The 12,210-nt window shown below is 36.8% G+C and overlaps 1 protein-coding gene across 3 annotated transcripts in view; it reads left to right on the top strand.

The window, feature by feature from the left end:
- The window catches only part of DAPK1 (death associated protein kinase 1), an 86,971-nt gene that overhangs the window by 59,519 nt on the left and 15,242 nt on the right, over window positions 1-12,210 (top strand). For all 3 annotated transcript variants that reach the window (XM_072359907.1, XM_072359909.1, XM_072359908.1), the window contains 7 exons: window positions 1,603-1,722; window positions 2,859-2,957; window positions 3,720-3,818; window positions 5,353-5,451; window positions 7,108-7,305; window positions 8,394-8,591; window positions 11,010-11,108. In XM_072359907.1, coding sequence (XP_072216008.1) covers window positions 1,603-1,722; window positions 2,859-2,957; window positions 3,720-3,818; window positions 5,353-5,451; window positions 7,108-7,305; window positions 8,394-8,591; window positions 11,010-11,108 — 912 coding nt within the window. The remainder of the gene's footprint in view (window positions 1-1,602; window positions 1,723-2,858; window positions 2,958-3,719; window positions 3,819-5,352; window positions 5,452-7,107; window positions 7,306-8,393; window positions 8,592-11,009; window positions 11,109-12,210) is intronic.

The raw sequence follows: 12,210 nt of genomic DNA, 5'->3' as shown, positions 1-12,210 counted from the left end.
TTCATGCCATTGCTACACATTTTATCACTTGTCACCTTAGAAAAGCGTTGACACTGTCCTTGCTGCAACCTCCTGTCAGGTTGCTGTAGAGAGTAATGAGGTCTTCCCTCAGCCTCTTCAGACTACATAGCCCCAGTTCCCTCAGCCACCCCTCATGTGTCATGTTTTGTAGTACTTTCATTAGCTTTGTTGTTCTTTTCCCATGCTTAGACAAGTCAGTACTCTTTTTATAGTAACAGGTCCAAAACTGAACACAGTATTTAAGGTGCAGTCTAACTAGTACCAAGTATAATGGGACAATCAGTTCTCTCCTGACCACCCTATTTCTGATGTAGGCCAGGACACCACTGGCATTCTTGGCCACCTGGGGACACTTCAGGCTCATGTTCAGCTGGCTACTGCTCGGCACCCCCTTTTCTATTAGGAAGTTTTTCAACCACTTTTCCTGAAACGTATACCACTGCACATGGTTTTATGACTTAAGTGCAGCACCCAGCATCTCGTCTTGTTGAATGCCTTACAATTGAATGCAGACTGTCCATGTAGTCTATCCAGATCCCTCTGCAGAGCTTTCTTACCCTCAGAGAAGCAGATAACGCTCCTTCCGAACGTGGCGTCATCTACAAACATACTGAGAGAACACTCAATAACCTCATCAATATTATCAATAAAGATATTAAAACTGACATAAATACTGAGCCCCTAGAGAACACCACCTGTGAACAGTTACCAACCAGATTTAACTCCATTCACAAAGACCCTTTGGACTCAGCCATCCAACTAGTTTTTTATCCAGTGAACTGTACATCCACCCAAGTCATGGGCGGCAAGTTTCTTCAGGAGAGAGTTTTGGGAAACAAAATTGAATGCCTTCCTGAAGTTCAAGTAAACAATATCCACAGCCTTTCCCTCATCCACTAAGTGGGTAATGTTGTGGAAGAAGACCAGATTAGTCAGGCAGAACCTGCCTTTTATAAGTCCACGCTGACAAGGTCTGATCACATGATTATCCTGTATGTGCCATTTGACAGCACTCAGGGTGATCTGCTCAGTGACCTTCCCTGGCACCAAGGTCAGACTGATGGGCCTGTAATTCCCCTGTTCCTCCTTCCTGCACTTCCTGCAGGTGGGCATCACATTTGCTAATATCTAGTCAAATGGAAGCTCCCCAGTTAGCCAAGACTGCAGGTAAATTTTTCAAACTGGCTTGTCTAGCACTTCAGCCACTCCATCAACACCCTTGAGTAGATCCTATCCAGCCATAGAGATTTGTGCATTCAAGTGGCATAGTAGGCTTCTGACCATTTCCCTTTGGATACATGTATGTAATTAGTTCTGCTGGAATTAGTTCCTTGTCTGGAATCTCACTGAATAATGAGTTTATAGATTAAGTGTTACAGCACTAGAAGAGGTGTGAGGCTTTCTTGTGTGAATTTTTGAACAATGTGCATTTTATCTGTATGCTTCACAAAGGATTACTTTCAGCAGAAGACTTTAAAATTTCACTTTTAAAAAATTTTCAGTGTCATGTCAACTGTTGAGTTGGAGAGGGGTTGTTTTTCTTGAAGCTAACAGTTTTTCTTTTTTGTCTTTAATTACAAGGATGAGGAAGATTCTTTTGTGATGAAAGCTATTATTCATGCCATCAATGATGACAATGTTCCTGGATTACAGCACCTTCTGGGATCTCTGACAAATTATGATGTCAATCAACCCAACAAGGTAGAGTGTGGGTCTTTGATGAGGTGGGCGGCAGACTAGCTCCAACCCTGTTGAATATATCAGTAATAGAAATGTAACATGTGAAATGAAAAAGAAATGTCAAGTGGATGGGGAATTATTCTGCCTTTCTTTAGGGAAAATTTTAATAAGTTCTGCCTGCAGTCTTCTCAGGCGACCTGAAAATGGAGCCTGAAATACGCTTTTGAAAAAGTACACCTTTGAAAAACTACTAATCAAATCTGTTTAAAAGAGCTTTGTTATGGTAGAGATTAGCCATTGCTGTAGTTTGCAACTGTTCCTTAGAGCACGCAAATGTGGCTGAACAGATACAAATAACCAGACTGACAAGCTAGCTTAGCAAAGCGCTCTCAGAAACAAAAGTTCCGTACAGCAGAAACACAGTGTTAGACTGTGCCATTCATTTTCTAAAACAAAATGATTTGCTAGATGAAGAATTTTAGTATCATGCAGCTGCTTGAGTGGGAGTATTTTAACTGAGCCTAGGAGACTGAGGTTCCATTGCTGGCTCTGCTTTAAACCTTGGATAAATCATTTCAGCTTTGATTTTCAGTTTTTTCTTTTATTATTATAATGTTTGTTATAACACACTTTAAGAAGTATTCTTGAAGAGTAGTGAAAAATGCATTATTTTGCTGTGAAGGAGTCCTGAAACTTTCAAATAGGCATTTTTGCTCAAATGATGCAGTACCATTTAACTTTCTATTAGGTTGTTAGTGGGTTGTGTCTTTGAGGTATTGTGGCCAAAAGTTTAGATATTCTTTTTACATTCTTTTTTCCTAAGCTATATGAAATGTAGCTATAACAAAATTGTGAAAGGGATAATCTTTTGAAATCTGGGCTAGTGAGAACATTATTATTCCTAATTTGAAAAGTGTGCCTTTAATATTTGTGTCATTTAGCCAATGTGACTTCATCCCAAAAAAATGTGGAAAATTGATATGTTATAAAAATAGTTGGACAGAGGGATGAATTATTTACTGTACAGTATTCCCCGAAGACTTATTTAAAATTGGACACCCAGGGAGGCCATTAACTGTCTTTCTTCTATTCCAGTCTCTGTTCTTAATACTTCAAAATGCAAATACATTATTTTTGCTTGTATTTTTCGTTATTAGCATGGAACACCTCCACTACTCATTGCTGCTGGCTGTGGAAACATTCAGATGCTTCAGTTGCTTCTAAAGCGTGGATCCCGTATTGATGTCCAAGATAAGGTAAGAGTTCTGATTGGTCACTGTTTCTATATAAGATTTTGGCTTTCAGTGCGGCTATCAGACGACTTGCAGTTCAGACAAAATTATACTGGAAATGAAAAAGTGTTCATTGTAGAGCTTGTCTTGTAAATTATTCACTAGTCTCTGTAGCAAAAAGAAAAAAGGTAATTTGAATGTACTAATCTTAAAATGTAGCTCTTTCTTATTTAAGTTGACTAAGTTCAAATTAGTGATTGCCCTAAATCAAAATAGTGAACTTAGTTTAGTATGAAATGATAAGCACACATTTCAGCAATGGGGAATGTCACAACTTAGATTCAGGTACTCTTTGCAAATAGTGTTTCTTCAAAATATCTTTGAATGATCTGGGTCTCATTTAAAGTGAACTTGAAGCACTGCCTGCTACCTAATAAACTGAATAATAAGCACAGCAGAAGTTTTTATCCTATGACTTCTCCATAATCTCCTTTGCAAGGGTGAAGAGGATTATCCCTTGCATAGTGTTAGTCATCCTATTAATTATCCTTGTACAGAGTGTGGTGGCTTTTTTTTATTGATATGTTCAGTTGTTAAACCAACTTGAAGAAAAAAAAGAGTATATGTATAAAAACACTGATATAAGTGATGAGCTCAATTTTACTGTGATGAGTCTGATTTGCTGAGAGTATCAGTAAACACATATGTGCATTTTTACCTTAGTAAGTGTTTAAAATCAAAATTCTAAAGTGACTGCTGACACCTATAATCAAACATTTTGGGCAGGCTGGATCTAATGCGATCTATTGGGCTTCTCGACATGGTCATATAGAAACACTGAAATTTCTGAATGAGAATAAATGTCCTCTGGATGTTAAGGATAAGGTAAGAACAAAATATCTTCTGTATTTCATGGAAGTTTGCTTGTTTTTGTTTTTTTTTTTGTTTTCATAATGCTTTATCTTCGCAAAGAGAGAGGTCTTTGAATTGAAATGATTTTGAGCTGTGCTGTAATCTAAGGAATGTGTGTAGCGAAAATGCTAAGTCACAGCCTGAAACAGCTGGTTGAGCCAACTCAAAGGAGCTCAGGTGCATGCAATGCACCTGAGTGACCATAATGGTTGGAGCCAGAGCTCACCCCCTCCCAGAACTCATTTAAGGGTTGGCAGTGGCGGCAAGTGTATCCTGCATGAGATTCCTGCCTACCTGAGGTAAGCGGATTTTTTCTTTTGTTTCTGCATTATTGGCTGCTGCACTGGGGCTTTTCCTCACTTGCTGCAGCCTGGGACTCTGCTATCCTGCTGTCACTGCCATGTTTTCCATCACATTATAATATTACAGAGTGACTAAATTTTTTAGTTTGGTTTTACAAGCTGACATATAGGGCTGTAATAACATGGCTTTTAAATAGCTGAATGTACTGATTATTCTTCTGATGGATGTTAACCAAGCATGCATATAAATGTGGTGAGTACATGGTAGGTAGGTGGAAAAGAACAAACCTAAATTAATTTTCACATGAACACTGGATTTCATGTTGGAACTCAGGGTAAAATCGTGATTCTGTTTTCTGTTCCTTTTGATTGAAAATCACTTTAGTCTGACGAATAGATTTGACTTTATGAAGTTGAATATAAAGAAGGTTAAGAACTTAGAGTTGATGAGCTATTAGCCTGTATCTTGCAGTTACTTCAGCAACGTTTCCCTGAGAAACTATTTGCTGTTAGAGGCTTATACCACAGCAATGTTTCCACACTAGCCAAAGCTCCAATACAGAGGCAGTTTTCAATTCTGTGAAATGTGCTTTGATCGTGGAACTAGCAAAAGGAAAGGCATGCTAGTAAAATCAGTATTCCATTCCTGATAGAAATACTGTAAGAGGAGTTACACTGTTAGTAGAAGTACTGTCTCTATGTATTGTAATTATGACAAAAGTTTGCAAATTATTTCATGCAATAACCAAAATATACGTACAAAAGGATATAATGAAATGTTAGGCCAACTCCTTACATGTATGGGTGTAAAGTTGGGAGGGGTAGAAATACCTGGTTTTGGAGACAGTTATGAACACATCAGTCCCCTCACATTACTCAGAAATTCCATTATGGCTGTGATCTTCAGCAAATTAAATATGAAAGTAAGTTCTGGAAAAGGAATGCCTTTATGTCAACAGTTTACAGGCTGGTCCTGCCCAGTTCCATGACTAGTGGGGTGGAAATACCTTTTGTCTGGTGGTATTGTAATTGTCACATACAACTGCAGTTTGCAAAACTGGAGACCTCAGCTAACTGCAGCTGTAGCTATTAGAGTACAGGAAGAAAGGAGTGTCCCAAGGAGTATAGACAATCAAGCTGTACATAGTGGTGTAAATTTGGGACAACATACGAAATTACACTGTTATGTTCTTTTGTAATTGCAGTCTGGGGAAACAGCTCTTCATGTTGCAGCTCGATATGGGCATGTGGATGTGGTTCAGTTTCTCTGTAGTGTTGGATCCAATCCAAACTTCCAAGATAAGGTGAAGTACTTTCTGCTTTTCCTACAGAAACACAGCTTTAGTGGATGCGGTCAAACCTCTAAGCCTTTCCTTGCAGCCTCTGATACTTTTGAATTTCCTTTCAGTGTCTTAAGGAGGGCTGTAAGAAGAAAGGGGACAGACTCTTCAGCAGGGTCTGTTGTGACAGCATGAGGGGTTTCAAACTAAAAGATGGGAGGTTTAGATTGGGTATAAGGAAGAAGTTTTTTTTTTTACAGTGAGTGGTGAGGCACTAGAACAGGCTGCCCAGAGTGGTGATGGATCTCCTGTCACGGGAGATGTTCAGGACCTGGCTCTGAGCGCCCTGATATAGCTGTAGGTATCCCTGTTTGTCACAGTGGAGTTGGACTAGATAGTCTTTAAAGGTTCTGCATTGTTCCATGATTCTTTGAATTTGGAAAAGACAAAAAATTCAAACTATGGAAGTCTTAATAAATAGGTACTCAAAAACTGCTGTACTCAGAAAGCATAAATTAGCTTAGAAGTGGAAGTTGAAAGATGAAGAAACTTCATATCATGAAGATCCAGCTAGTGGTGCGTGCCCTATGAATTCAGCCAACACTTTTTATTACTTGTTGCTTGGATTTCAGCATTTTTTTTTATGAGGCATGAGAGATTTCAGAAGTGTCAAACACTCATATTTGAAAACAGGAGAGTTCAAAAGTGATCCTTTAAAGATCCTTTTTTTTTTTTTTTTTTTTTTCCTGTTAGCTCTGAACTGTCAAGTCTTGTAAAAAGTCAGGAAATAAAAGTCTTAAGTGAGGGGAAAAAAAAAAAACATACATCCAACCCAAAATTCACTGAAATTCTGTTGTTCATGGTTGTTGACTTGTGGAACTAAAATCTGGCATCTTGTAGGGTCTATATTTCTATTGTTTAAGCAGAATCAACTTTTACTTCCTTAAATTTTTACAGAAACCTTGAATACAGCCCAGGTCTTCTGCTATCAGCACTAATTGTCCATTGTTATTAATCAAATACGGAAAGGATACGCCTTTTCTTAGCATTTTTTTAATCTCTTTGCTACAATTCTTGTTTTGTAGTGGGATGAAAAAAAACCAACCAGTTTCAGTAACATATTTTTATAAAACATTTGAATTTCTTAATGATATTCCACTTAATTGTTATAAAATACAGAGACGGTGGAAATGAAGTTTTGAGTCTTCCTTGGTTCAGACAAACAAAAAACCTCAAGCTGAAAGTCTTGTGAGATTTATCTGTTTTAGCCCCTTGGCATGCAAGGTATGGATGTAGAAGGTGTTCATGAATGAAAACCACTTTTCAGATAGGAGGACCATGACAGCCAGAACGTCATGGAAATGTCCAGACTAGTATTACTCACAGAGTGTTGTCAACAGATGACCTTATAGCGAGAAATATGGATTTCCAGAATCTAGGTGATGATGCAGATCTAGTGCTTCATTGTAATCCCTTAGTATGTCAGCAGGAACTACTTGAGAACATCAGCATTTGAAATTATCCCCTATTTGGCTTATATAGTAGACTGTATTTATTTATTTATTTATTTATTTTGTCTTTGCCATCTTGCTTTCCCTCTAAGTTAAGGAGGTGAATTGCTTCTTGTAGCATTTGTTTCTGTTTTTTTCATTGTGGGTTGTTTTTATTCTGTGTTGCTAGGAAGAAGAAACCCCATTGCATTGTGCTTCTTGGCATGGTTACTACTCTGTTGCCAAAGCACTTTGTGAAGCAGGCTGTAATGTGAACATCAAGAACAGAGAAGGAGAAACTCCACTCTTGACAGCATCTGCTAGGGGGTACCATGATATTGTGGAATGCTTGTCAGAACATGGAGCTGACCTTGATGCAACAGATAAGGTAAGTTATGGGTGAGTGATTTGCTTTTAGCAGGAATTGTTTCGAGAGTTCACAGGTGTCACAGAGCCACACCTCTGAATTGACCTTTTTGAATGCTGCACGCTAGCATTGTTTTTGTGATTTAGGATTTCTGAGCAGTTTCTACAGAGAATACGGACGGCTATACTAGTCTTGAAAGTTGCTAGCTGATTACTGTTACTTTAATTATTATTATTTTGAATATGCATTATCACCTTTATCAGTCATTGCCTTCTTAATACTATTGAGGAACATGGAAGCACTGTAATTGTTAATAGGCCATTTACTTAAAGAAAAACGATGAATTCAATGTTTCCCTGTGATTCCTGTGTGTTGAATAAATCACATTTGTTCCCAATACACTAAAATCAAACTATTTAAAAATTCAGCTCCATTTGATCCAAAATTGTGTTTTGTCTCTCACAATGTGATCCAAAAAAGTAAACTTTCAATTTCTTAGCTTATATTTCTGCTATGCTTGTCCTCATAACTAGCTTTATTGGTGGTAGTTACAAACTTGTTACTGAAGCGTGTTCAATGCAATATTTTTGTTTTTTCCCCAAAAAGAAGTAAACAAGTAAACCGATTTTTTTTTTATTATTATTGTTTTTCAGCGAGGTTGCCTGTAAGTTATTCCACTGAACAAGAAAGCTCTGTCTCTAAAGTTACAGATCACTAAACAGATTGCTTGACTTTTTCATCCCTAACCTCTGTTAGTAGATACTAGTGTGATTTACAGTGCTGAGCTTGTTTTTTCAGTTAGTCACGCTCCCGCTTTTCGGGGAAGTCTTCACTAGAGAATGTGTATTTACATTTCATTCATTCCACTGCAAAGCCTGCTGGCTTAATAAAAATTTGCTTTCTGCTTGTTGATCTGTTCTGACAGATATTGTGCATCACCCTGCTTCCAGCCCTGCCCTTCCCATTTGCCCACCCCCCACCCCCCCCCCAAAATATATATTTTTTTAATTCTGGAGGCAAGGAAATGCATAAAATTACTGGAAAATGATTGTGACTTTGAAAAATACTTTTTATTTTTCCCTCACATCTTGGCTCTATTGTGTTTTCAGGATGGTCATATAGCCCTGCACCTTGCTGTAAGAAGATGTCAGATTGAAGTAGTTAAAACCCTCATCAATCAAGGATGTTTTGTAGATTTCCAAGACAGACATGGCAACACTCCCCTGCATGTGGCCTGCAAAGATGGAAATGTCCCTATTGTAATGGCACTTTGTGAAGCAGGTTGTAACTTGGATGTTGCTAATAAGGTAAATGGCATATTGCACTGAACTGCTTTAAGAGGTCACGTATTGCATTAGATGATCTTCTCTACTTTGCTAGTCAGAAAATTATTTTTCTTTCATTTTTATATTTTAAAGTGGCCAAATGCAAAGCATTAAATGACTCATGCTGCAAACTTATCTTTTTCAGTTTAGTTCAGGGATTAAAGATCCATGAAGTAGGAGCCCAAGTGAATTAATTACCGCAGTGTACTCTGCTACTCAGCTCTAGCACTGAAATCTGTGCCAGCCATCTTCCCTAGCCTGAATGGACATCTGTTTGATGTACTTTAATAGCATCAAATTGCTTGCAAAATTAAGAGACTGATACATTTTTATTAAAAATCTTTAAATTCAGTACAGGTCTGCACTGTCATCTGAACAAATGATGGAAATAAAGTGTGGATTCTACTGCTGGTTATAAAAATGCATGTTATATTTGCTGGTTTATGTTTTTCTTTAGTTCATTTATTAAAATATTAAAATAAATAATGACAAAACAATTGTACTTGAATTCTCAGAATTAAAATGTTAAAAGTAAAACCATTTTCAAAAATTGTAGTTAGATGACCGAGGGAGGAGCTTTTGGGAAATTGTCCTATTGGTTATTCTTTCACTTACGAGTGACAATTATGGAAGTAATAAACCTTAAAAGATGTTGAATGTGATCCATCCTCTTGATGGATTACTGCCAGGTAAATATGTGAAATGCCAACTGACTGTAGTAATGGGCACTTTGCAAAGAGAAAGTGTAATTGCCTATCTCTAAATTTGGAGATAGTGCTATTGCTTTCTTGGCTTCTTTTCTTGTGCTATTGCTGCAGGGTATGGGATAACTAAATGAGGTGCTATGCAGGTTTAACATTCTTGCTTTCCTCCTATGTATCTTTAGGTGAAAAATAAGTAAGCTGTTTGAGAAATTTTTCCTTAAGATGGTTTGAATAAGTTTAAAGTCTGCCAATCGACTGCTGACATGCTGTATTGATATTTAGTTTTGAAGTCTTCTCTGCTTTTTCTTCTTTTGTGCTCTGAAATTTAAAAGTGCTTTTTTTTTTTTTTTAATTTATATCTGTTAATTGTTTGATATTGTAATTCACTTTTTCTGAAAATATGCATATTCCAACAGAACATTCTACAAATACTTCCACTTATTATGAAAACTGACATTCTCTAAGTAAGCCTGCAAATTAAAGTTGTAGGTCTTCTCGCTTGAAGGTTGTCCAGTGAAATCTCTTGGCTTTAATAATTAAAATAATCAGCTGCAAAGTCAAGAAACTTACAGTAATGAGCTCTCTGATCTTCCCTCTGAGCTTAAATGTGATCGACTAAGCAGAGAATCTGAATTTAATTGCCGAGAACACATTTTGGGAAAGTGAGATAATTCAGCAAAAGGCTGGATTAGTACTTCTTTTCGTAACTGAGAATACTCAGCTGGTTTCAGTAGCCTGTCCCCAGGCATACCATAGGGAAATAAACAGCCTTCAAGTGGTCAGTAGATATGGGATCATGGCACAGGAACTGCAATTATGTTCTGCTAGTCTTTTAGGAGTCAAGTATACTGGAGTGGTTTTTAAGAACACGCTTTATTTGAAAAAATGAGTAAAGGTCTTATGAAATAAAAACATTTATTTCTACTTGTGCTTTTTCAGCAGTGAGACCCGTGATATGAGTAAATAAACTAAGGACCATCTGTCCTTGGTCCTCAAATCTGGCATTGTCTTGTGCATATCCAATACCAGTTGAGGGCGCTGCTTGTTTCTTTCAAAGTCCATGTGCAGTAGAACATCATAAACATTTATTTGAGCTTGAGGAGTAAGCATCTTTTCAGTTTGTAGCTGGCATAAACTTAGCTTTGCTTTCAGATACTTTTTTTGAAGTAAGCAAATGAATTTGGTTTGGAATGTAGGGTTCAAACAGGGAGAACTGTATTGAAAATATGAAGTAATAAAAGGAGATGATGAGAGGATTTTCAAGTAATGCAAGGATTTACAGTATACAGTGGAGTTATTTATGATGTTAGCTATGAATGTAAAAGACCAGAAGTGATTAATATTTTCATATCTGTTGTCAGCAGAAATATTCCTAACCCTTTTTTTGCTTTTTTTCCCCAAATACTTTCATCACTTTCCTTTTGTCACTATAATCATAGATCCCTTCATGCACACTCCTTATGTTCATGTATTATTCCTTGCTAGGAGAACACTACGGACATGTTATCTTCAGTAATGCTTGGTTTGAAATAAACTGAATCCAGAGCTTTAAAGACTAGAGACTTTTTCTTAAAATTTTCACACTACCTTTGCAGTGTATCAGTACTTAATAATAAAACATGTAATATGATTATTAATCATAAACATTGGAATGGTATTGTTTGTCTAATATGATCCTTTATTTTCTCCATTATAGTATGGAAGAACACCTTTACATCTTGCTGCAAACAATGGCATTCTTGAAGTTGTCAGGTTCCTTTGTCTTACTGGTGCCAATGTGGAAGCTTTAACCTCAGTAAGTATTAAGACGATATTTCATGCATGTTTTGTATACAGTGGTAGGAAATAAGTTAATCTCAAGGGAGAGCAGTGATTAAATACAATTACATTTTGAAATAATAGTAGGGAGTAGTACATCTACAACTTGAAAATAATTGTTGACTACTTGTTCCCTTTTTACAGCTGAATTTGAAACTAGGTACAGTGAAGCTACCACTTCATCTGTGGAGTTTATTGATTTAAAAATTAGTTAGGTATACAGATAACATAATACTATAATAGGCCACTGTTGTTAAGATACGTAATCTCATTCCATGCACAGTGGCAGTACAGATGTTCAATATGTATCCTGTTGGGTTTTGGGGTTTTTTGGAGAAGTTTAAAAGCTTTGTTTTCATATCATAAATGTGTGGATGCATGGAAGAGTTGAACTACAGTGCAGGTATCTTCGTAGAAACAAATGTCAGTATTATTACTTTATACTATTATTACTATATGACTATTACTATGTCAGTATTATTACTTGCAATTCACAACACTCAAGATGTTTTTCTGTCTTAGCAGCAATGTTCTTACTGGCATATCTACTAAATATCTTTCTTCCAAAACACTTTATATGCTTTCCATGCATCCAAGGCATTGGATGCACCTTTACCTGCCCACCCATCATGATTTATTTTTAGAAGAATTGCATTGTTTTATGCTGCTGGGTAATTAAATGTCAAGAGTAGGATGCTGAAGGTAGCTTCTCTTTTTGAATTCGCTGATGCAGTTTAAACCACATCCTTATAATTTTCATGCTTTTTCTAAACCTCCACTGACTTATATGCTATCATCATTCTTTATCCACTAGCAAGGAAAATTCACCTGCTATTCATTCAAGTGAATACACTAATGTGTATTTGTGAACTGTCTTAACTTTGAAACCTATTTAGAATATAGTATCTAGAAATTACTATAATCTAATAATTGGTGAGAAAAGAAGGGATACAGAGAGAGGGTACTGGCATTGCTGTAAGAATCTGAATTCGAAGTATCTTGATACAGTACCATCCAGATGCTAATCTGTAAAAGAAATACTGTGGTGGGTTTCACTGCGTGTATCTTTGCACCACTTA

Source organism: Excalfactoria chinensis, chromosome Z (genome assembly GCF_039878825.1).
Source record: "Excalfactoria chinensis isolate bCotChi1 chromosome Z, bCotChi1.hap2, whole genome shotgun sequence".
Classification (NCBI taxonomy): domain Eukaryota; kingdom Metazoa; phylum Chordata; class Aves; order Galliformes; family Phasianidae; genus Excalfactoria; species Excalfactoria chinensis.
The sequence above is the reverse complement of the archived record's forward strand: the minus strand, read 5'-3'. Positions and strand labels throughout refer to the sequence as shown.